Source organism: Vigna angularis, chromosome 4, assembly GCF_016808095.1.
Source record: "Vigna angularis cultivar LongXiaoDou No.4 chromosome 4, ASM1680809v1, whole genome shotgun sequence".
In the NCBI taxonomy this organism is placed as follows: domain Eukaryota; kingdom Viridiplantae; phylum Streptophyta; class Magnoliopsida; order Fabales; family Fabaceae; genus Vigna; species Vigna angularis.
The window spans coordinates 39,222,180-39,248,270 of NC_068973.1; the positions used below are offsets into that span (position 1 = coordinate 39,222,180).

General features: G+C 33.7%; 6 protein-coding genes across 6 annotated transcripts; 4 read left to right on the forward strand and 2 right to left on the reverse strand.

Moving 5' to 3' along the window:
* Positions 1 to 890: 890 nt before the first annotated feature.
* On the reverse strand, positions 891 to 2,451 carry LOC108342341 (uncharacterized acetyltransferase At3g50280-like). The gene has a single exon (XM_017580100.2). It carries the CDS (start codon positions 2,406 to 2,408, stop codon positions 1,035 to 1,037), a length of 1,374 nt encoding a protein of 457 aa, XP_017435589.1. The 5' UTR covers positions 2,409 to 2,451; the 3' UTR covers positions 891 to 1,034.
* Positions 2,452 to 5,641: 3,190 nt separating this feature from the next.
* Positions 5,642 to 7,245, reverse strand: LOC108342457 (uncharacterized acetyltransferase At3g50280-like). The gene has a single exon (XM_017580240.2). The coding sequence runs from the start codon at positions 7,235 to 7,237 to the stop codon at positions 5,858 to 5,860; it is 1,380 nt and encodes a 459-aa protein (XP_017435729.1). The 5' UTR covers positions 7,238 to 7,245; the 3' UTR covers positions 5,642 to 5,857.
* A 2,525-nt stretch (positions 7,246 to 9,770) lies between these two features.
* LOC108342183 (uncharacterized acetyltransferase At3g50280) lies at positions 9,771 to 11,323 on the forward strand. Its single transcript, XM_017579904.2, has one exon. The coding sequence runs from the start codon at positions 9,864 to 9,866 to the stop codon at positions 11,253 to 11,255; it is 1,392 nt and encodes a 463-aa protein (XP_017435393.1). The 5' UTR covers positions 9,771 to 9,863; the 3' UTR covers positions 11,256 to 11,323.
* A 5,460-nt stretch (positions 11,324 to 16,783) lies between these two features.
* Positions 16,784 to 18,438, forward strand: LOC108342523 (uncharacterized acetyltransferase At3g50280-like). Its single transcript, XM_017580310.2, has one exon. The coding sequence runs from the start codon at positions 16,888 to 16,890 to the stop codon at positions 18,262 to 18,264; it is 1,377 nt and encodes a 458-aa protein (XP_017435799.1). The 5' UTR covers positions 16,784 to 16,887; the 3' UTR covers positions 18,265 to 18,438.
* A 1,851-nt stretch (positions 18,439 to 20,289) lies between these two features.
* On the forward strand, positions 20,290 to 21,939 carry LOC108342619 (uncharacterized acetyltransferase At3g50280-like). The gene has a single exon (XM_017580413.2). It carries the CDS (start codon positions 20,417 to 20,419, stop codon positions 21,809 to 21,811), a length of 1,395 nt encoding a protein of 464 aa, XP_017435902.1. The 5' UTR covers positions 20,290 to 20,416; the 3' UTR covers positions 21,812 to 21,939.
* Positions 21,940 to 23,392: 1,453 nt separating this feature from the next.
* LOC108342346 (uncharacterized acetyltransferase At3g50280) lies at positions 23,393 to 25,260 on the forward strand. Its single transcript, XM_017580105.2, has one exon. The coding sequence runs from the start codon at positions 23,548 to 23,550 to the stop codon at positions 24,931 to 24,933; it is 1,386 nt and encodes a 461-aa protein (XP_017435594.1). The 5' UTR covers positions 23,393 to 23,547; the 3' UTR covers positions 24,934 to 25,260.
* Positions 25,261 to 26,091: the final 831 nt, after the last annotated feature.

Here is a 26,091-nt window from a genome sequence, read left to right on the forward strand (position 1 = left end):
TCAAGTGAGCCCTGTTAAATTTGGGAATGGCTTAAGTAATTAAACTGAATGCAATTTTATTCTGTTGATGCCTACCAAGAGATTGTCGTGGACGGCGACGATGCCGGCACATTCCTGACCACGGTGCTGCTGGAGGGCGAGGGGTAGAGATGGAAAGCTTCTGGGTCGCTGTAGACGATGAAGTTTCTTTTTATGTATCCAAATTCACATTTTTATCCAAAATAATCAGTTTCTTATTTAAAAAATATTTATGTCTAAGTATTTAAGGTTTAGATTTATAGAATATAATTTAAAGTTTAAGATCTAGAATTTATTGTATAATATATACAGTAACATGACATGTAATACATACAGTAGTATAAATATATCATTAGCACGTGATATGTAATACATAATGTTCATTGTTTCTTAAGTATTTAAACTCGAAAAAAAAACTAAATTAAAATAAAACTAACGGAAATTAAATGTAAATTAAAAAATAAATTAAATTAAAAAAATATGAACAAAATTAATATTTATGTTAATAGAGTTTATTTTAAATTATAGAACTGGGACCAAGAAGGTACTATTACAACATGAATGTTGTACGTCAAAGACGATAGATGTATCTTCTAGAACTTCTAGAACTTGAAGAATAATACCATGCATGAACCCTAATACTACTAGGACACTCATGAACAATTTTTTTATTAGTTGACAATAAAATTTTCTAACATAATAAAAACTGAAAATTAAGAAAAATTAAGACGGAAATAGACCCATGTAGGCCATTCAAGTAATATACTTTTGCATCTCGATATTTTAATACTTTTTTAACAATTTTTTATAATGGATTACCGGTCACTGTTTTATTAGTACATATATTTAAAACGCACAAATCACCTTAAAAATGGTCAAAAAAAATTTATTAAAAAGAACATTTTTCCTTTATTTTTTCTGCTCGATCCCACATATATTTATTTCAATTGTCTTTATTTGATTACTAATTCAAACAAACAAGGGAAGGTGGTGAACATAATGAGCGTATTAGGAAACTAGAACAACAGGGGATCAAACTCAGTAACTGCATTCATGAACTCTTCGTCTGATTCCAAAGCACTCATTGTCTGTGGCGAAAGGCAAACTTCCAAATTAATGCTTCCTCCTCCTTCACGCCCTGGGTATGACGATACCTTCCCATCAAATTTGTTTGCAATACCACTTCTAACCGCCACCGCTTTCCCCATTCCAAATTCACATCCATACATATTGAACCTCGGCGAACCACCCATCAACAAGCTGTACGGGTCAAAGTAACCACCCGTTTGACCTATGAAAGGAGAATCTAACCACCATTCCAGAAATTCTACCACCACTCTATCGTTAAGGTCTGTAACACCCACATGCAACTTCCATGCTGCCCATCCTATACCATTCTCAAGTAATTCCCTTGTTGTCGCTTCTGCACTCGCTGCATGAACGCAGTTTCCAAAGTATTCTTCTGCCAAAGGCGGCTTCATTCTTGATCTACAGTCTGCGGAAAATCTGAAAGTTGTTTTCTGGTCAGAAGGTGGGGAGCGCGCACGAGTTATGGATCTCCAAACGAGTGCTGATAATGACTGGAAGGAAGAGATTTTTGTGGTATTAGATTCTGAGTTGGCCTTCGCTTTCAGTTTGGCAATAGACTCAGCTGAAAAGTGGAAAAATCTCAACCTCAGGAGGGGTCTTTCAGATATCTCTATAAATTCGTCATGATGTTTGAAAGGAAGAGAGATTGGTGGACTACAATTATGTGGAAACCAACGATTGTGAATGGGTTGGCGTGAGATGGGAACATCGTATTCATGGTTTTCAGATTGAGATTGTGCTTGAAAGATCTGAGACCAGGTATTGAAGAAATTCCAATACGAAGTGCCATCACCGACAGAGTGATTCATAGAACAACCAATGATAACACCGTCCACTAGTTCAGTGACTTGGATGGACAACAGCGGCACGGTGTGACCGTCATGGTTGACTGCTTTGTGGTGGTCAAAGAATGATTGAACAATGGGTGGGACGTCAAAGGGGGAGAGGATATCAGCTATAGTCATATCCAGAGTTGCATGAATGAATCTAGCTCCATCACTGTTGTTGCAATCAATAGAAACAGTATAAGAGGGAGGGTTTTGGGTTTTGTGGGTGACAAGGCGACCAGACAAAGGATAAAAATGGAAGAGGGTAAGAGAAAGAGAGTGTTTGAGCTTCTCCAACAGATTTTGTATGAAATGATGTTCATCAATAAGGGTTGCAGGTTTCTTGAAGAGAAGACAGTGGTGGATGTATTTTTTAATCGACAGAATATCCCAAGGAGTTAAATTGCAGATTTTGTTGGAGGATTGAGGCTTAACAAAGCATTCTGAAATGCGTCGAACGGTGGGGGTACTCATTATGCACTGTTTTTCTTTCCTATGTTGAGTTCTGAAGCATGACATACTGTTCTCTTTTATAGACACTAGTTGAGTGACCCGTGCCACCCGTGCCACCCGTGCCACCCGCGCCACCCGTGCCACCCGCGCCACCCGTGCCACCCGCGCCTAGCCACGGGTTATTTATGTTATTGTATTTTTTTTTCTATTTATATAAAAGTAATAAAAATAATAAAATTATGATAAAAATTAAATTGTATTATTGTAATTGTTATTATTACTATAATTAAGTAATAAATTTAAATGATATGATAATAAGTTATGTTTTAAATATAACAAATGAAATTGATATCACAATTTATATCATAATATAATATGTTAGTTTATTTTACCAAAAAAGTCAGTTGAAGAGTTATATGAAAACAAAACTCATAGTATTTTTTAGGAAGAAATAATAAATCAGTGAAATTATTATTTAGTGAAAAATAATAAAAAGGTTATTATAGTAAATAATAAAGTAATTGATTAATTGTTGGCATTTAATTTCGTTAGAAGAAGTTTGAAATTAGAATCTATATGGTACGATAATAATTTTAATTTTATATGTAATAAATAAAATTCAAAATGCAGATTAAGTTTTAAAAAATAATAAGATAAAAGATTGTATGTAATAGAATATTCTTTTAAAAATTATAATCAAGTTGAGGTTATGGAAAAATATTTTGGAATTTCATATTGGTATTATGAATTTTTAGGTTGGGGCTATCCAAGTTTTTCTCCTCTCTATTGTGGTCAGTCAATTATATAATAATATGTATTATGAATTTTTATGTTGTTGTTATTTGAGTTAAAGTGTTGATGTTATGCGCACAATTAAACAAGATTTAATATTTATAAAAGGATTTCACTGTATTGGCAGTAAATACTATAAAAGAGCAATAGAATATTTTAATTATAAATGATAGATCAAGTAAGACTGGAATTTTTTTCTTTACTCAATTATAGGTTTCTTTATTTATAAGGAGATTTAAGTTTTGACAGATTTGTTTTTAGTATTACTTTAAAAAGTCTCTTATCAATGGAGGTATTTTATGTGTATATAAACTCATGTTCATATCTTATTTTATCTGATGTGGGACTTTGTTTGTATCCAATAATCATTTCCTCAAACAAAGGACTATAGTTCTTCACCTCCACCTCCTCTACAGCGAAAGTTTTTTCTTATCCTCGAGTACACCATGGTCACCACTTCGCTCTGCTCTCTTTCACGATCCATGGTCAAACACTGAGCATCTTTTGTTCTCTACCTCTCGTGATATATTTGGCTATCTGCCACTAGCCCCCTGTCAAGGCTTCACCATATCATGGAGGGACATAATCGTTTAAAATCGGTCACCAAACCTGAACCATGGACTATGATACCATTAGGGAAGTTCAATATAAAAAATTAACGTAAAGATTAAATTGTATACAAGTTTTAAAATTAAGGAGTATGAAAAGTTAAATTATTTAGTGTTTGTTTTCTTTATTGTTACTCTTATTTAACTTAACGTGGGATTGTTTTATGAATAATTTATATTTATTATATAAATTCATAGTATTTATTGTTATATATATTTCTTAAATATTATTATTCAAATATTTTTATTAAAAAAAATAATTTAAATGTCATTATAAAAAAAATTGTTATTTTGTGAAGTTTTTTTTAAATCCTCACTATTAGAGTCGCTGCTGCAATCGATTTGTAGAAGTTTTCCATGATCCTGGTATGGGATGTATATGTCGGAGATTTTATTAGTAACTATTATTTTGTGAAAGTTTAAAACCTTCTTTGTTTATAATTATTCACTTATATTTATAATTTCTTAATTTAATTAATTTTTTTATAATAAAAATTAAATAAAATATATAAAAATTAATTAAAATTAATTTTATTGATGATTTAAAATAAAGTACATTAATTTACATTAACAATATAAATATATAAAAAAATACACATAATATTATTGAAACATCTAGTATAATAAAAACCAACTCAGACTAATTGAAAACATATAAACTAATGTTGATAACCTAAACAAAATTCCAAACAGAAATAAAAGTTCAATAACTATGCATTTTCTTGTTTTGTCAAGTAAAACAACTTCATTTCTTCAACTACTTCCCTTAAACTCATTTCTCCACCATCACTTTTTTCAAATTTCCTTTAATTTGATTCCAACAGTACGTCCAATACAAGTTATTGTTCATAAACTTTCTTGCTTCCATTGCTTTCACCTGGTTCAATTCCAAACATAGTGTTCTTAAGGAAGGAACGCACTTTAATTTAAAACGGCATCGAAGTTGTGCATTTGGATCCTCTTCCAAAGTAAATCCATTCTTCCTAAAATGAGAATAAAATGTATGTTACTTATCACACTAAAAACAAGACAAAAGTATACTTGAACCCCTTGCCATTCTAATCATAAGAATTTTAAGGGTCTAACAAAAAGTAGTGAGAAGTGTTTCATTTTAATTGACTGAAATTTGGTCAAAGTGAATATTGTATTTATTTTTAAGTTTAAACACTCGTTTGGTCCTCGTATTTGTGTGTCAATCTCAAGTGGATCATCGTTTTTTTCGATCTCAATCGGATCCATAAACTTGTAAAAATGAGCCAATTAAGCCCTCTCCGTTAAGTTGTCACTGACACCGTCTAACTGTGATGCTGTGGTACACACATATGTATACATCTTATATTACGTGAAATATTTTATTTAATTTGTTATTAAGTCTTGTACAACTATATTATTTAATGGTTCAGATTAGGAATTTCTTCAGATTAAGAGATTAGGGTTCGCGTTCTACCATGGTTGCAATGGATTGGGGCTTTCGCGAACCCTAATCTTAATCTGAAGAAATTCCTAATCCGAACCATTAAATAATATAGTTGTACAAGACTTAATAGCAAATTAAATAAAAAATTCCACGTAATATAAGATGTATACATATGTGTGCATCACGTCATCACAGTTAGATGGCGTCAGTGATAACTTAACGGAGAAGGCTTAATTGACTCATTTTTATAAGTTTATGGAACCGATTGAGACCGAAAAAAAAAAACGATGATCCACCTGATATTGATATACAAATACGAGGAACAAATGAAAGTTTAAATCTTATATTTATTTTTAATCGAGTGATGATAATACATATTTGATCTAGATTTTATTGCCATTATTCTGTAACTCTTATCTTATCAAACGGAAATAAGAAATTTTCAATTACTTTTAGAATACGACAACACAGACCATCTTCTTACAATAAAAGAATGTCACATAAGGTTTGAGCTAAGAAATTGCCCATCCAGTAACATATTTTTCCTACTCGATCCCACATATATTTTCCGTCACTTTATTTCAATTGTCTTTATTTGATTACTAATTCAAACAACAAGTGAAGGTGGTGAACATAATAGGCGTATTAGGAAACTAGAACAACAGGGAATCAAACTCAGTAACTGCATTCATGAACTCTTGGTCTGATTCCAAAGCACTCATTGTCTGTGGCGAAAGGCAAACTTCCAAATCAATGCTTCCTCCTCCTTCACGCCCTGGGTATGACGACACCTTCCCATCAAGTTTGTTTGCAGAACCACTTCTAGCAGCCACCGCTTTCCCCATTCCAAATTCACATCCATACATATTGAACCTGGGCGAACTAACCATCAACGAGCTGTACGGGTCAAAGTAACGACCCATTTGAATTATGAAAGGAGAATCTAACCACCCTTCCAGAAATTCTAGCACCACTCTATCGTTAAGGTCTGTAACAGCCACATGCAACTTCCATGCTGCCCATCCTATACCATTCTCAAGTAATTCCTTTGTTGTCGCTTCTGCACTCGTTACATGAAGGCAGTTTCCAAAGTATTCTTCTGCCAAAGGCGGCTTAATTCTTGATCGACAGTCTGCGGCTAATCTGAAAGTTGTTTTCTGGTCAGAAGGCGGGGAGCGCGCACGAGTTATGGATCTCCAAACGAGTGCTGATAATGACTGGAGGGAAGAGATTACTGTGGTATTGGATTCTGAGTTGGCCTTTGCTTTCAGTTTCGAAATAGACTCTGCTGAAAAGTGAAAATATCTACACCTCAGGAGGGGTCTTTCAGATCTCTCTATAAACTCGTCATGATATTTGTAAGGAAGAGAGATCGGTGGTCTACAATTATTTGGAAACCAACGATTGTGAATGGGTTGGCGTGAGATGGGGACATCGTATTCATGGTTTTCAGATTGAGATTGTGCTTGAAAGATCTGAGACCACGTATTGAGGAAATTCCAATACGAAGTGCCATCAGCAACAGCGTGATTCATGGAACAACCTATGATAACACCGTCCACTAGTTCAGTGACTTGGATGGACAACAGCGGCATGGTGTGATGGTCATGGTTGAGTGCTTTGGGGTGGTCAAAGAACGATTGAAAAATGGGTGGGACGTCAAAGGGGGAGAGGATATCAGCTATAGTCATATTCAGAGTTGCATGAATGAATCTAGCTCCATCACTGTTGTTGCAATCAATAGAAACAGTATAAGAGGGAGGGTTTTGGGTTTTGTGGGTGACTAGGCGACCGGACAAAGGATAAAAATGGGAGAGGGTAAGAGAAAGAGAGTTTTTGAGCTTCTCCAACAGATTTTGTTTGAAATGATGTTCATCAATAAGGGTCGCAGGTTTCTTGAAGAGAAGACACTGCTTGATATAGTTTGTATACAACATAGCAATATCCCAAGGAGTTAAATTGCAGATTTGGTTGGAGGATCGAGGCTTCACAAAGCATTCTGAAATGCGTCGAATGGCGGGGGTACTCATCATGCACTGTTTCTCTTTCTTTTGTTGAGTTCTGAAACATGACATACTTTACATTCTTATAGATGTGACCGTGCCACCCGTGCCACCCGTGTCTACCCACGGGTTATTTATTTTATTTTATTTACTTTTTCATAAATTTTTTATTTTGTATATAAAAAGGATAAAGTAATGAAGTAATTATGTAACGAAAGATATAATAAAAATTATGTTGTGTTGTTTGAGTTGTTATCAATAAAATATTTAAGTAGGTAATTTAAGTCATATGACAATAGCTTATATTTTAAATATAATAAATGAAATTGATATTACAATTTATATCATAGTATAATGCTGTTAATTGATTTTACAAAATATTCAATTTAAAAAAGTTATATGAAAAAAATCATAATTTTCATATGAGAAAGTAATAAAACAGTGAAATTATTATTTAATGAAGTGTAATGAAAAAGTTATGACACATTGTAGAAAATAATAAGGTAATTGATAGATCTTTGGCATTTAATTTTATTTGGTATTTAATTTTATTAGTGAGAGTTAAAAATTATGTTATATTGTTGTAAATGTTTAATCTATGTAATATGACAATAATTTTAATTCTGTATATAATAAATGATATTGATATTATATGATTAAGTTTTACAAAATAATTAGTTAAAAGAATTATATGCAATTTTAAAAAATTATAATTAGGTTGAGATTATGGTAAATAGTTTTAAAATTTTATATTAGTATTATAAATCTTTGGGTTACCATATGTTTTAGGGTGTGTTCACTTGGAAGATAGGAATTGAAGGAGAGTGAGTGGATGAATTTGAGAGGATTTGAAAGTGAATTAAGTGTTGTTTGTTTGAGTGGATTTGGAGGTAAATGAGAGTGAATTTGGAAGTAAAATTTATGAAAATTAGTGTAAAATTTGATTGATGTGACAAATAAAAAATTTTGTTTAATTGATAAAAATTGAAGATTACCAAAATACCCTTAATAGTAAAAGTAGTATAAAATTGTAATTATTAATATTATATATAATTGTAAAAATTATTATATAAAGAGAAAAAATAAAAATTAATTATTATTATTATTATTATTATTATACAAAAGAGTAAAATGGATAATTGAGGACAAATACCTGCAAATATTTGCTATCTGCGAAGATGGATTTAAGGAATCAATTTTCAAATCATCACTTTCATTTCTTTGCAAATATCTGGAAGCGAACACAAGTAATCCCGCTAATTCCTCCGCATGCATCTTCATAAACAATAAACTCCTTAAAGCGAACACGGCATTAGTGATTATTAGAATTTTCATTGTTTCTTCTAGCTACTCAGTTGTATAATCAATTTATCCATGCTACTTAACTGTTTTGCCGAGATTTTCTTGCTACTTGGTAACATTGTTGAGTTATCCACTCTACTTGATTGTGTTGATGAGTTATTCACTACTGTTTTACTAAATTCTCCACTCTACTATGTTGTCTTACCGAGTTTTTCATTTTAGTTGGCTATCTTGTCTAGTTTTTTCAACTATTAAAAGTTACTTATTTAATAATTTAAACTCATTTTCAACTGATTTTACTTAACATTTTCATTAATATAGATTTTTTTCACATAAACTATTTTACAAAGGATCAAAATAGTTTAAACTCGTTATGATCCAAATAATTAAAATAATGAGAATAAATTTAAGGACTACAGCAAGACTTTAATATTTAAATTATTTATGGTAAAAAAATTAAGTCAATTATTTAAATGCCTTCCGGGGGAATATAGTAAAAGATTATGCTAGACGACGGCTTAAAATCAATGTCAGTATTATCTGTAATAGTTAATATAATAAGAAAAGAATTGTCTTCAATAAAAAAATATATGTAGTATCTATAAAAGGAACAGTAAAAACAAGGCAGAAGCGATCCAAAATTAAGTTCACTTAATTATATTTATTAGATTATTGAACAAAATGGGCAATGTTTTTAAGCATCTATTTAATTTAATATTATTTTATTTAACACATCAACCCATTTATAGATAGTACAAAAATAAGAATTATAGTAATAATTAAACTTATGGATTTAAACTGTACCTGTACCTTCATTTTCTAACGAATAAAGTCACCATTTTAATATATTTGAGCAATAAGTACAATAAATGTCAATTAATTAATTAATATTCAAATTATACATAATATTTTCTCTTTTCATTTTTAATTTCTAAAATTTATTACAAATAAAATAACTAACTGACGTGTCATTGATGGGATGATTCTCAATCTAATCCTTTTAAACATTTTTAGAGTCTAAATATTATAGGACTCACTCAATTTGTTTTCTGGAACTGTTAATTTATGAGAAAAATAAATGGTGCATGTGATGGACAATCAAGCGGCAGCTGGCAGCATGATATATATTATTTATTTCATATTCATGCAAAAAGACAATGATATTTTAAAATTCCTGTAAACTTTGACAGTTACTAAATTGTTTTTATATTCATTTTTATAACTACAAAAATATCTTTTAATAGGTGAAACGGTTGTCTGTGTTAAAGATCCCTTTCTATTTTAAAATGTGGGAAACACTTGATCTTGGAGATATCTGAAAAGCCAATCTTGGCCGTGTGCGAGTATCTGCAGAATGGGTACTCCTGCCCTACGACGCATTTCGGAGTGTTTTGTGAAGCCTCACCGCTCCAACCACTTATCCGATCAAATCTGCAATTTAACACCTTGGGATATTGCCATGTTGTCTGTGCACTATATTCAGAAGGGTCTACTCTTCAAGAAGCCTGCAACCCTGCTTCATGAAAACGATTTCATACAAAATCTGTTGGAGAACCTCAAGCACTCTCTTTCTCTCACCCTCTCCCATTTTTATCCATTGTCTGGTCGCCTTGTCACTCACAAAACCCAAAACCCTCCCTCTTATATTGTTTCTGTTGATTGCAACAACAGTGATGGAGCTAGATTCATTCATGCAACTCTGGATATCACCATAGCTGATATCCTCTCCCCCCTTGATGTCCCACCGATTGTTCAATCATTCTTTGACCACCACAAAGCAATCAACCATGACGGTCACTCCATGCCGCTGTTGTCCATCCAAGTCACTGAACTAGTGGACGGTGTTTTCATAGGTTGTTCCATGAACCATGTTATTGGCGATGGAACTTCTTATTGGAATTTCTTCAATTCATGGTCTCAGATCTTTCAAGCACAATCTCAATCTGAAAACCGTGAATACGATGTTCCCATCGCACGCCAACCCATTCACAATCGTTGGTTTCCAAATAATTGTAGACCACCGATCTCTCTTCCTTTCAAACATCATGACGAGTTTCTAGAGAGATCTGAAAAACCCCTCCACCTGAGAGAGAGATTTTTCCACTTTTCAGCAGAGTCTATTGCCAAACTGAAAGCAAAGGCCAATTCAGAATCCAATACCACAACAATATCTTCCTTCCAGTCATTATCAGCACTTGTTTGGAGGTCCATAACTCGTGCGCGCTCCATACCGTCTGACCAAAAAACAACTTGCAGATTAGCCGCAAGCAATCGATCAAGAATGGAGCCGCCTCTGCCTGAAGAATACTTTGGAAACTGCCTTCATGCAGTGAATGCAGAAACGACAACAGGGGAATTGCTTGAGAATGATCTAGGATGGGCGGCATGGAAGTTGCATGTGGCTGTTAAAAACCTTGACGATAGAGTGGTGTTGCAGTATCTCGGAGAGTGGTTAGATTCTCCTGTGATATATCAAATGGGTCGTTTCTTTGAACCATATTGTGTGATGATGGGTAGCTCCCCGAGGTTCAATATGTATGGGAGTGAATTTGGAATGGGGAAAGCGGTGGCTGCTAGAAGTGGCTATGCAAATAAATTTGATGGGAAAGTGTCATCATACCCAGGGCGTGAAGGAGGAGGAAGCATTGATTTGGAAGTTTGCCTTTTCTCACATACAATGAGTGCCTTGGAATCAGACAGGGAATTCATGCATGCAGTTTCTGAGTTCAATCCCCTGCGGTTCTAGTTTGCTACATCTTTTAATTAATGTAATATCGATTCAGTTTTATTAATAGAGAGAAGTTATTATTGAAACATCTGTTAACTTCATCTCTTGTTTTCACCAAACATAAAAGTGTAAATAGAACAATACTTGCTATAAGATCGTAGTGAAGTAATATCTATAGGAAAGATTAACAGAACCAACATAGACATAGCAGAGAAAGAGCACCAAAACACAAGAAAATCCAAAGTCTACAGAGAATCCAACAGGGTCACGAGAAGAAGTTTTTAGCACAACTTACAAAAAACAATCATGTCTCGTGAACTCATTCGGTAGACGTTTTTCTGCTCCCTTTTTACTTCTGTGACATCTCCATCCTAACTTTCACCGTCTCCGAAGTGGTCATGGATTAAATTGTTCAAAATTCACTCTAAATCTAATATGGATTAAAAAAAATAGATTAGATTTATAATCTAATTCATTTTATCTAAATTAATAGATTTGAAATTTTCTCATTAGATTACATTTAGATTATATCCAATTAGATTAAATAGAATAAAATTAATTTAATATATTGGACTATTAGGTTAATTAGACATTAGTTAAGTCAAGTTGACCTAAATCCAAGCCAACTTGTATCTATTTAAGTCTAGATCACTTAGCTTGACTTAAGTCTAAGACATCACATCTTAATATTAATCAGAGCTGACTTGAGTCAATTTGTTATGATCTTCAATGTGGAGTGACTCATCTCAACTTTTGGTCAGAGCCAACGACGTGACTTTCAATCTGGGATGACTCAACTCAATCTATGGCCACATGTGACTAGGCTCAATCTTTAATCATCTGAGGACAACTTGACTTAACCTTTAATTCGAGCCAACATTGCTCGACCTTTAGTCTGGTTGACTTAGCTCAACCCTTGACCTAGACCAACTCATATTGACCTTCATACTAAACTAACTCGTCTCAATTCTTTTGCCCAAACCCATTTGACTCGATCTTTGTTTGAGATAACTTGGCTCAACTTTTAGTTCGAACCAACTTGCCTCGATATTCGATTGGAATAGATTCTTCTCGACCTTCAGTTAAGGCCAAAATTGGCTCAATTTTTGACCAAGCCAGACTCAACTCGAGTTTCATCCCAAGTCAATTTGGATCGCCCTTTATCTAGGCTAAGTCATCTTGATTTTTTGAGTTGGATTGACTCATCTTGACCTTCATGTTGAGTCGACTCATCTTGATTCTTTAGGCTAGGCCAACTTGGTTTGACCTTGAACTATTGACCTTAACTTGGTTGGTTTGAGTCAACTCAGCTTGGGTTGACTTGTGTCCATTTTTAATTTGGGTTGAATCATCTCGACTTTTGGTCTTAACCAACTTGGCTTGATTCTTTAGTCAAGACAAAGTCAACTCGATTCATCAACCCAACCAACTCATTATGATCATGGGCTCGTGATGACTCAACTCCTTATTTGATTTCAAAACTTTTTGAAATTTTATTATAATTTTTATCTTAATTAAATATAGAAATAATGATTCAATAAGAATTAAATACAATATAAGTAGATATTAAATATCAATTGTTGAAAGTTAATGTGGACTTGTATAATTTATTCCTAATACAAAATACAACATATGAATTCATTAGTGTAAAAAGCACATTTTACAATGACAATGTATTGCTTTTAGACCATGAGGTGTGAAATGTGATGGAGTAACAATTTTGTAAATAGTGTGTGATTTTCCATAATCGATATAAAAAGTGAGTGTAAATAATGCCACCAACTACAAACCTCGCAAGAGCAAAGTGGAGAGCAAAAATGCAACGCCACCACAATCACTGCGCCCATATTTTTCATGTCACCAGCCAAACAACTCGTCGAGAAAACAACACTTCATCCGAACCATTGACACTATAGCAGCTCAGCTCCTCCACACTTGACCCACCAGAGAACGTAACCTCTTTAAACTCCAAGGAAGAAAAGAATGAAAGTTGTAGATCCTCTTTTGGAAGTCTTAGAAGAAAACGCTTATTTTTGGATGGACAATGATAAGTTAACAATTTTTTAACAATGAATTATGTGTTACTATTTTATTGGTCCGTATATTTAAAACGGACTAATCACAAGGTATCACATAGATTCTTCTGAAAAAGTTGTAAAAAAAATTGTTAGAAAATTTTCCTTTTTGGATTTGAACGAAGAAGTTGTGGATGATGGAGATGGTAGGAAAATGTTCAAGTTATTCTGGAAAAATGTTTGTTTTTCTTTTTAATTTCTGAAAGAGTTTTTGAAATAATCCATTCCCAAATGTTCTATAATCTTACGTTTTCATTGACAATTTTGTGTACAGGAGCAACGCGCCCAAGTTTGTTCTTTGATGTATGCAGCTATTGGATACTTTTTCCTCATGTTATGCTTTGTACTTTATCTTTGTTTTTTATAATTAATGTCAAAATTGTATTGTTCATATTGTTGAGATGTTGACCCATTTTTTTAATTGAAAATTGAGGAACAACATTATAATTAAAAGTATAATAAATTATTTCAAACTTTTTATAACAGATCGACACTACAATCATAATTAGTATAAAAGGAAATATTTTTTATTTTAAAACTGATATAAAAATCCAATACTTTTTATGTTTCCTGGTACACAACAAATACTTTTTTTAACAGTATAAAAAGATTTCTTTATACTAATAATTATATAAAAAAATTAAATTTTTTCTTTAAAAGTTTTTAGAATTCTAAATTATATTATTTAATATAATTCTAAATTATTATTTATTATTAAAATTTATTATATTATTTAATATATTTGTTTTAGATTATTTATTTCAGTTTAATTATGATATAAAAAAATTATATCTATAAAAGTATATACATCTCAATTTATTTATTAATATTTAAACTATAACATAATTAAATTTTTTAAAGTGAGTAAAAATGTATTCTAAGTAAATTCAAATCGAGCTTATCGCTTCGCAGTTATTAGAGAAGTTGAGATCATTGTGCAAAAATTGAGTTCAGGGTATTGAGCTCCACAAATTTAGAAGAATATTGTAATTACGTACAAAACAAAATAATAGAAACAGACACATTTAAACAAAAGTACAGATATCTTTTAATAAGTTGTTTAAAAACATAACTTTAAAACAAAGAAGATATGTTTTAAAACACAACTTTATTTTTAAAAGTCGTTATCTCGTTCATTTAGACAGATATTCAAAATGGGTCCTGCTTAATTGGTGGAAAGTTACGGATTCTGATAAATATGGAGCCTTTTGGGACAGAACTCTCTTTCGCCAGGAATGTTGTGCCCAATTGCTTTCAGGATTAATGCTCTTCTTCCATCCTCTCCAATCTTTCTTCTTCATGCCATGGCCAATCTGAAAGTGAAATACAAATTTAAAAGAGATAGGATTGGACCAACATATTTTTATTTTCTAATTTATCAAACCAGATTTCGATGGCAATTTTTATTTCTGAATCTGTCACACTGGATCAAACTACCCATTCGTCTTAATATTTTAACCAATCTATTAACAAACATCTTAAGCAATTGTCAAGAATAGTAGCTGAATAATTAGTGTAACAAGTATGTAATTATGGAAGTTGAGACGATTATGCAGAGAATGTGTGTTCACGGTAGGGATGGCAACGGGTCAGATCTGGTACGGGTAGTGTCTATCCGCAACCTGTCTCGCCGAATAAAATTGCACCTACTATCCGATTCGTTACCTGTCGGGTACCCGTTTAAAAAATACCTGCAGGTATTCTAAAACCAGCGGGTACCCGTGGATACCCGCAAAAAATAAAAAAGAAATATTTAATACATATTTAAAATAAAATTACAAAAAAAAATAAAATATATATATATATAATATAATATAATATAATATAAATTAAATATAAATTAAAATTTAATTTTAATTAAATTTAACCTAATAAAATATAATTTTATTTTATTTTTAATTAATTTAATTTAAAATATATATAAATTATTTTTTTTTAATTTTTCGCGGGTACCCGCGGGGCCGGTAGTATACTACACGTACTCGACCTGTTTAGAAGCGGGTATTAAAATACCCGCTACCCGTTACCCGCGGGTAGTAAATATCTGCGGATAGTTACTACCCGCCGCGAATTTTACCCGCGGATACCCGTGCCCGCGGGTAAAATTGTCATCCCTAGTTCACGGTATTATGTATTTACACTATGGATATACTTTGGTTGACCATTCTATATCGATGTATATTATATGTGTATCGATCATCGTTGTCGACCATTCTTGATTGATTATGATAGATCGAAAATTCTGACTAAATGATAATGAATGTTAGATTAATATGAATAATAATCACAAATCAATTTACTAATGATGATTGAAGTATGATTGAGTTGTAATTAAACCAACAAAAAGGGAAAAAGTCCACAATAGCTATTATAAATAAAAGTTTAAGGTATGACTTCAATGCTATGTATGTTAAAATTCCAAATGTCAGTCTAAGTCTCACATTGAGTAGAAATGAGAAAGTAAAACACTATATAAAGATGAAGACTCATTACCTTAAGATTTTTGGTAGAGAATGATATTAATCCCTTATGTGGTCCTCTCCAACGAAGTTCCTCCTCCATAAACCCAACAATACACAACACATGCATTATCAAACTTAATGATTTTTCATTCATCACTTACTCACTTTAGCATCAGAGTACTTTTTGTAGGTACCATCCGATCGACTTTCAGGTTTAACATTTTGCCTGTCTTGCCTCAACAATCGAGCCTTTTAGGCTTAAACGTCTCATTCGTCGAACCTCGACCATGCAACCTCAACAACTCAGCCTTTTTAGGCTTCAACGTCTCGCTTATGAGCTTTGACAGTCAGTCTCAACTCCACTCTAGTTGTCATAATTGACTTTTTTTGTCAAGTGAAGTAAGAACACACTATTTACAAGGTTGATCATCCTTTAGCTCTTGAACATTTTTTCTCAAATACTCAAACTTTCTGCTTTTGATATCAATTTGTTAGCAAATAAAAACTTCACTCACTATGTTGTTTTGCTACAATTTTACATGTCAACTAAACATTACAAGATTTACATTTAGTTTTTTTATCTCCAAGTCATAAACTTGATCATTAAAATATAATTATTATTTATTATTGTTTAATAACTAATATATTAAACTAACTCTTTGCCATCTAAACAAATAAACAATCGATTTAATTTATTTAATTCTATTGCATCTAAATTTACCTTGAGCTCTTGTTACAGAAAATAAATTGAGTAGGTTTTGCCAGAGAATAATTGCTGTATACAAAGGCAACAAACTTGAGGCTGATCGTTGACTGCATTATAAAAGGTAATGATTTATGAACACTAGGTGCATTAATATTTAGTATATATTAAAAAGAGAAGAAAAATGATAGACTTATAAATCATGTGATGTAATACGAAGAAAGATAAAAAAAAATTGTAATTAGAGTAGATAAAATCACAGTATGAATGAATCATTTACCTACTACCCTACCGTTCATTGAAAAAGTAACTATTTCTTGGTCAGATTTGACAAACGAAATATATATGTGCTAAAATCTCTAAGCTTTATGCCATATAAGTCTGAGTCGGAGTGAGTGCTCATCTGCATCATGGCTAGCCATGCCTTTCGTCGCATTTCCGAATGCTTCGTCCAGCCACACCGCCCCACTCAAATGTCAAACCAAATTTGCCATTTAACACCTTGGGATATTGCAATGTTGAGTAGCCACTATATCCAGAAGGGTCTACTTTTCAAGAAGCCTTCAACACTTGTTCATCCAGATCATTTCACAGACAAACTGTTGGAGAAACTCAGACACTCTCTTTCTCTCACCCTCTCCCATTTCTATCCATTAGCGGGCCGTTTCGTCACCCACAAAACGCAAGACCCTCCCTCTTATGCTGTTTTCATTGATTGCAAAAACAGTGACGGAGCTAAATTCATCTATGCAACCTTGGACATGACCATATCTGACATACTCTCTCCCATTGACGTCCCACCCATTGTCCACTCATTCTTTGACCACCACAAAGCAGTCAACCATGACGGTCACACCATGCCATTGTTGTCCATCCAAGTCACTGAACTAGTGGATGGTGTTTTCATAGGTTGTTCCATGAACCATGCTGCTGGTGATGGCACTTCTTACTGGAATTTCTTCAATACATGGTCTCAGATCTTTCAAGCTCATGATCAAGGACATGAATACGAGGTTTCCATTTCACAGCAACTCATTCACAATAGATGGTTTCCGAATGATTGCAGCCCACCAATCAATCTTCCTTTCAAACATCACGACGAGTTTATCAGCAGATTTGAAGCGCCCTTTCTGAGAGAGAGAGTCTTCCACTTTTCGGCGGACTCTATTGCGAAACTGAAAGCAAAAGCCAACTCAGAGTGCAATACCACAAAAATCTCTTCATTCCAGTCATTATCAGCACTTGTTTGGAGAAGCATAACTCGAGCCCGCTCCCCACCGTACGAGCAAAGAACAAGTTGCAAGTTGGCCATAAACAATCGACCAAGAATGGGAGCGGTGCCTGAGGAATACTTTGGAAACTCAATTCATGTGGTGAGTGCAGAAACAACGACAGGGGAATTGGTTGAGAATGGTCTAGGATGGGCAGCGTGGAAGTTGAACTTGACTGTTGCAAAGCATAATGAGAGAGTGGTACTGGAATTGCTGAGAAAGTGGTTAGAATGTCCATTGATATATGACCTTGGTAGTTTCTTTGACCCGTACTGTGTGATGATGGGTAGCTCGCCCAGGTTTAGCGTGTATGGAAATGAATTTGGAATGGGAAAAGCAGTGGCCGCTAGAAGTGGGTATGCTAACAAGTATGATGGGAAAGTGACATCATATCCAGGTCGTGAAGGAGGGGGAAGCATTGATTTGGAAGTTTGCCTTTCGCCAGATAATATGAGAGCGCTCGAATCGGATCAAGAGTTCATCAATGCAACTTCTCACTCCAGTCTCTTGTACTAGTTCACTATGTTTTCTTTTCTTTCTTTTTCTTTTTTTATTTGATCAGCTCACTACGTGTTTTGTGCTTGAATGTGTTGAAGATGTCATCCTCAAAATAAGATCATTTGTACTTTGCTATTTTGCAAGTCTTTCACTTTGGAGAAATATTATTTAAGACCACTCACTTTCCTATTAGATTTCCACCGCCTTTAAAAACTCTCCTATTAATTTTTATTTAAAAAATAATATTTTTACATACATAAATTCGTCTACATGTATTATTTTTTAAAAATAAATTATTTTTTTATAATTATTTCATTTTTATACTGTGTGTCTCTAATATTATTCTTTCTATTTTAAATGTTTCTTTTTTATTAAACAACTATTCACTTTTCTTATTATAACATTTTTAATAAAACTAATGATTCATCCTGGGTTCGTGTTTGTTGTCTTTTAGGCCTAACATTACACAATCTCCTAAAAATTCACCTTTAAAATATTTCCTATTTATTTCTATTTAAATGTTTCTTCTTTATTATAAACTCCTCACTTTTCTTATCATAACATCCATAATAAGACTGATGATCTAATCAAAATTGATTTGCTGACTCAGTCCCTTGTACCTACCACCATAAAGACGAAATAAACGTAATTAAATTAAATTTTTTAAACACGTAATTAAATAGTATTTTAACGATTTTGGTCCTTCACTAAGGACAATGAGTCCTAAACTTTACCTAAATTTTAGGAAGCCAAATTTAACTCTAATTCATCTTCACACAACCTGCTAAAAAATAAATTTAAGTCTAATGATTTCTTTATAATATCCACTTGTAAAGTCGGAATGAACCTCCAAATTTAACTTTAACTCTAATGGATCTGCAACACTAAAATCACGAAATACAGTATTTGGAGAGACTAAACCTTGAAATCTGACCTTTACAAAGACAAAAGCTTAATCAAATGTTTTCTTTTTTATTTGTCATCATTCTCAAAGACCTTCACAATAGTGTAGTGGGCCAAAGCTTAGTAGCCAAACCCAAACATATTTGCTTTGTTTTTGTACCCTGTTATTTTCAATGACTTTTCCGTTATTCTAATGGGTAAAAGTTTATACCAAATGTCGGAAAAGTAATTAGATTTGATTCGTTTGACGAGAACGAAAGATGGCTGAACGTGCACGGCAATGTAAACCTTTGGCAGCTGGTGTTTGACTGCATTTTAGTTACACAAAGATACATGTTATTGTGTCTTCATTCACTCTTCACAAACGGAATGCTACCCCCATCGACCTTTCAACACAAATCTAAGTTGTGTCTCCGACCATCTGCATAACGAGTACCACTGCAAAATGCAAATCTCCAACTATTTTTGTGTATAACAACATACAAAATATGAAACATTTATAAATGGAAATTCATTTTAACTTTTGTATATGTCCAAAAGCTTTTCGATTTAATACTTATTATTTCATAAACATTTTATATTCTCCCGTGAAAGAATAATGTTAATTATAAAAAGTACGAGGTGACATATAATAAAATAAAATCAAGTTCCTTTTCTCTTCTCATATACTTTAAATTTAATTCAGTCCCACGAAATTAATTTGTAAGCTGAAGTTTACACCTATTTATATATTATAAATTGATTTTATCTCTAATTGATGTGAAACTTCCAACACACGTTCCTCATGCGAGATATATACATCTCGATCGTAAGACTAAATATTAATTGGTGATCCGATAGCAGGTGGACTAATATGTCCAACACAAATCTTGTTGGTATAAGTTTCAATCTGACTGTGACACCATGTTAAGAAATGAAAGTCTAACTCAAGCTTACAAAACCGAGTTTGTAAGATGATATTTGCATCCACTTATATACTATAAATTGGTTTTATATATGAATGTTAAAAAACTTTTCGATTGAATACTTATTATTTCATAAACATTTTATATACTCCCGTGAAAGAACAATGTTAATTATAAAAAGTATGAGGTGACGTATAATAAAATAAAATCAAGTTTTTTAAAGGGTAGATGGCTCCTTCCTCACACCGAATTCCAAGTTGAGAAATTCAAGTGAAATTGGTCGGTCCATGTTGAAACTATTGATTATTGAATAGCTCTACCTGTATTAATCATAATATTCTGAAACTTTTGTGTGTATTTGGATGATGAATTCCCCCGTCGTTCGAATCGTTTCAGAATGTTTTGTCAAGCCATCGGGCCAAGCTCAAGAATCAGATCGAATCAGCAATTTAACACCTTGGGATATTGCTATGCTGTCTTTGCATCACATCCAGAAGGGTCTACTCTTCCAGAAGCCAAAAACACTTGTTGATCAGCATCATTTCATACAGAATCTGTTGGAGAAACTCAAACACTCTCTTTCTCTAGCCCTCTTCCATTTCTATCCGTTGTCCGGTCGCCTTGTCACCCACAAAACCGAGGACCCTTCATCTTATACTATTTTTGTTGATTGCAGCAACAGCAGAGGAGCTAGATTCATCCATGCAACTTTGGATATGACAATATCTGACATCCTCTCCCCCGTTGATGTCCCTCCTATTGTGCACTCATTCTTTGACCTCCACAAAGCAGTCAACCATGATGGTCATACCATGCCACTCTTGTCGATTAAAGTTACTGAACTAGTGGACGGTGTTTTCATAGGTTGTTCCATGAACCACAATATCGCTGATGGCACTTCTTATTGGAATTTCTTCAATGCATGGTCTGAGATCTTTCAAGCTCAAGCTGAAGGGAATGAACACGATGTTCCGATTTCATGTCATCCTATTCATAACCGGTGGTTTCCAGATGGTTGCGGCCCATTAATCAACCTTCCCTTCAAACATCACGACGAGTTTATTAGCAGATTTGAAGCACCCCAGCTGAGGGAGAGAATCTTCCATTTTTCAGCAGAGTCTATTGCAAAACTGAAAGCAAGGGCGAATTCAGAGTCCAAAACCACACAAATCTCTTCGCTCCAATCCTTATCAGCTCATGTTTGGAGATGCGTAACACGGGCACGCCAGATGGCACACGGTGAGAGAACAAGTTGCAAATTGGCCATAAATAACCGGTCAAGAATGGAACCGCCTCTGCCGGCCGAGTACTTTGGAAGTGCTGTTGGTGTGGTGAGCGCAGAGAGCACGGTAGGGGAATTGCTGGAGAATGATCTAGGATGGGCTGCACGGAAGGTGCTCGTGGCTGTTGACAACCATAACGACAGAGTGGTGAGAGACATGGTGAAAGAGTGGTGGCAGCATCCAGTGATTTACCAACTTGGTGTGATCGTTGACTCCAGTTGCGTGATGATATCAAGTTCTCCCAGGTTCAATGTGTATGGAAATGAATTCGGAATGGGAAAAGCGGTGGCAGTTCTGAGTGGGTATGCCAACAAATTTGACGGAAACGTGATCGCACATCCAGGACGTGAAGGAGGAGGAAGCATAGATTTTGAACTCTCCCTTTCACCTCATGTAATGTGTGCACTGGAATCAAATCACGAGTTCATGGAAGCTGTTTCCGTGCCCAATATTCTGCACTACCCAGTTCGTTGATTTGCCATTAAAATAACATGTATCCATATCAGAACCGTTACACTCTTCTGCTCTTCTTTATTAAGCACAAACGATGTGTGTAAAAGAAATAATGTCCTTTTATTTAGGATTTCATGTTTCAGGGATCACCGTCTTCTCGCAAAGTCATGTCTCTCTTTAAAACTCTCTCGTTATACACTTCAACTAAAATTGTTTTACTAAAAGTATATCTTAGTTACATCTATAAATTTTTCAAAATATCAACTTTAAAATAAAGATGAATCATTTTAAATTTGAGAAACTTAAAATGTTAATTCCATTTATGAGGAATTAAAAAATGAAATAAAATTTAACTCAAACTTTTAGGGATTACTAAAGTATTTTAACAAAAACAATTAAAAATGTATTTTCATTCTATTATTTTAGTGAAACATATAATCATTGGCGTGCATCAGTTAATAATAGCGAACCAGTCTAACATTAAAAATAATGCAAAACCAAAAAATTATACTCTATATAATTGAGTAGGGTCAAGAGACACATTTTTCCTTAATCACTTTTCTTGCTTTCTGATTTCTGAATCACTTGCTTCAAGTTCTTTGAGTTTGAATCCGAATCGAGCGGTGAACACCTGTTTTCTACTGTCACCTCTTTTGTCTTCTGGTTTCTGAAACCTGTTTCAAGTTCTTCGAGTCCAAACCGGTGGATACATACTAAAGGTATTCCGACGTCAAGTCAGATTTTAATCAATGAACTTAATTCACAGTTAAGTATCAGAACTCAATTAAATTAACCTTATCTCTGTAGCTTATCTTTGTAGCTTACCCTTATATTTATAGGTACCTGATGAACCTTAAATTGATATTGGCCTAATAACTTAAATATTTTGTGGATCTTAAATTAACATTGATCCATTATAATAATATTTGTATTGATCCAATGGTCCAATACTCATAAGTTCACTTAACTTTCTTGATTATTTTGTTAAGAAATAAACTGAACGGTTATTAATAAAACTCGTTTGGTTGGCATATCATGATTGTTATCGACGCTACTTTATTATCTTGTTAGGCGATCGGATCAAATCATACACTATACAGTTTCTAAATTCAGAAACTAAAAAGTTATTTATATCCAAAAAACTAAGGAAAAGTAACTCATTAAAATGACTAAAAGGTATTACAGTAATTGTATTACGTAGGTTAGATGCACCATAATTATTACGTGTTTTAAATTTAATTTTTTAAATGTTTTATATGGTTTTATAAAGATCATACTCTTTTCAATATTTCATTAAATTATTAACAAAGTGATATGTTTTAAAATAAAAGAATATATATTTTTTATAACATCAAGTCTTATCTAAAACTGATCATATTAAATTTTGATATATGATAGGTTAACAATCTTTTTTAATAATTTTTTGATATTTTATTGATTTTTATATTTTAAACGAATCAATCACGAATGTTGTAAAAAGTTGTAAAAAAAAATTATTAAAAAGATATTTTTCTTAAATTTTATGTTAGGTGATATGATCTTACTAGAAACGAGTCTAAGACATCATGTATGAACGTGATGACCATAAAGCTTAAGGGAATTTGATTGGTCCCCCTTCCTAATATGGATGATGAAAACTGACTATTAGCTGCTTTACCGGCATTCTTTTTCACACGACGCAAACATCCACCGATTCAGTTCAGACATCTCTACGATATCTGCGAAACAACTCCGAAATTTTGGTGAGAGTTTGGATAATGAATTCCACAGTCGTAATAAACGTTTCAGAATGTTTTATCAAGCCGTTTGGCCCAGCTCAAGAGTCCAATCGAATATGCAATTTAACTCCTTGGGATATTGGCATGCTGTCTATGCATTACATCCAGAAGGGTCTACTCTTCAAGAAACCTGCAACACTTGTTGATCGACAAGATTTCATAGAGAATCTGTTGGAGAAGCTCAAGCACTCTCTTTCTCTCACCCTCTTCCATTTTTATCCATTGGCAGGCCACCTTGTCACAAACAAAGACCCTTCCTTTTATACTATTTTCGTTGATTGCAACGACAGTCATGGAGCTAGATTCATCTATGCAACTTCGGATTTGACAATATTTGACATACTCTCCCCTGTTGACGTCCCAGCCGTTGTTCACTCGTTCTTTGATCATCACAAAGCGGTCAACCATGATGGTCACACCATGCCTCTGTTGTCCGTTAAAATCACTGAACTATTGGATGGTGTTTTCATAGGCTGTTCTATGAACCACGCCATAGGCGATGGAACATCTTATTGGAATTTCTTTAATACATGGTCTGAGATCTTTCAAGCTCATGCTCAAGGCCATGAATACGGTGTTCCCATTTCACGCCACCCCATTCATAACCGGTGGTTTCCTGATGGTTGTGATCCTTTAATCAATCTTCCCTTTAAACATCACGACCAGTTTATTCGCAGATTTGAAACACCCCAGCTGAGAGAGAGAATCTTCCATTTTTCAGCAGAGTCAATTGCAAAACTGAAAGCAAGGGCTAACTCAGAGTCCAAGACCCCCAAAATCTCTTCGTTCCAATCCTTATCAGCTCATGTATGGAGATGCATAACACGCGCTCGTCAGCTGCCACATGATGAGGTAACTAGCTGCAAATTGGCCATGAATAATCGAGCAAGAATGGAGCCGCCTCTGCCACATGAATACTTTGGAAACTGTATTAGTGTGGTGAGTGCGGGGACAACAGTAGGGGAATTGCTGGAGAATGATCTAGGATGGGCTGCATGGAAGGTGCGCCAGGCCGTTGCAAACCAAAACGACGGAGCAGTGCGACACGCGGTGAAAGAGTGGTTACAACGCCCTGTGGTGTACCAACTTGGTGTGCACTTTGATTCGCGTAGTGTGACGATGTCAAGTTCGCCCAGGTTTGACATGTATGGGAATGAATTTGGGATGGGAAAAGCTGTTGCAGTTCTGAGCGGATATGCCAACAAATTTGATGGGAATGTGACTTCATATCCAGGATCTGAAGGAGGGGGAAGCATAGATTTGGAAGTGTCCCTTTCGCCCGATGCAATGAGCTTACTAGAATCGGATGAGGAGTTTATGGAAGCTGTTTCTGTGGCCAATTCCCTACACCGGCGACTTTGTTGATCTTGTTCAGCGGATGATCATTAAAAATAAGGTAACATGTACAAGAGTAGATAATTCATGTTTTTCGACAGGACATTTTATACACCATCATATCTGTTTCGCTTACTCTGCACATGAATCGGAAATGTTTAAATGATTTTCATCTTAGCCAAACTTGAAAGGCTCCAAAATATGTTGGCCACGCAATTATTTTATGTAAATATAGAAAAGTACGTGTTGATTCAGTGGTGAAGATCGTGGTTGGTTTGGTTTTTGATGGAAATCCTGTTGAACATAAATGATGATAGACTCTGATGGACTCTTCTAAATTTTATTTATATATATTAAGAGGAAAGAATGTTATGCTGATTGCTAAAGAACTATCCTTTTACTTCTCAATTGATGTTCGAACGCTTATAAAACGTATTCAACAAGTGGAAGAAAAGAACAAGAGATTCAATACTTGTGGATGAAGGGAAGGGCGTAGAGCATGTTGAGAGACTGAAACAACTCCTACGCTGCATAATGAATTTAGAAAATATGATGAAATGAAAATATAACAGATCTACATGTATCTGGTTTTGTCATATTCTTCATAGTTCAAGAAAGTGATATTCATTTGCATTTCCTAATCTTCTAATCTTAAATTATTTTTCCTCGACCTTCTTTATGCTTTAGGAAACTCAATACAAACTCCTAGATTACTCAAAAAAATAAACACTCTAATAGTAAAACATCTTAGTAATCAAACTCAAAATCCATACTCCAAAGAACAACTCAAACAAAGCTCATTCATTGTCTACAATAATTCCACCTACTCACCTAAACACAAACAACATTCATTCTTCTAATAAGATCTAAATAGTTTCATATGCCATTTAATAAAACTTTAAACTCATAATTAATTAATTAATTTAAGGATTGAACACAATTTCAAAAGTATTTTTTTCTGCACCTTCTTTCCTTCTGCTTACACCTTCAAAGTTATAAATATAACCTTCAATTTTTTATTAAATTAATTTCCTTTTTTTACTTTTCTCTTTTCTCTCTTTATTCTCAACTTTAAGCCGGATATGACTTCAACAACTTTAAAAAATCGATTAAAGTTTAAAATATGTTTTCTTCTTAACTACCTTTTGATAATAAGTGAGTTCTTAACTGACTTTAAGAGATATGTTT

Coding starts and splice junctions, on each gene's coding strand:
- LOC108342341 (XM_017580100.2), bottom strand. CDS start 2,408: ATGAGTACCCCCACCGTTCGACGCATTTCAGAATGCTTTGTTAAGCCT.
- LOC108342457 (XM_017580240.2), bottom strand. CDS start 7,237: ATGATGAGTACCCCCGCCATTCGACGCATTTCAGAATGCTTTGTGAAG.
- LOC108342183 (XM_017579904.2), top strand. CDS start 9,864: ATGGGTACTCCTGCCCTACGACGCATTTCGGAGTGTTTTGTGAAGCCT.
- LOC108342523 (XM_017580310.2), top strand. CDS start 16,888: ATGGCTAGCCATGCCTTTCGTCGCATTTCCGAATGCTTCGTCCAGCCA.
- LOC108342619 (XM_017580413.2), top strand. CDS start 20,417: ATGATGAATTCCCCCGTCGTTCGAATCGTTTCAGAATGTTTTGTCAAG.
- LOC108342346 (XM_017580105.2), top strand. CDS start 23,548: ATGAATTCCACAGTCGTAATAAACGTTTCAGAATGTTTTATCAAGCCG.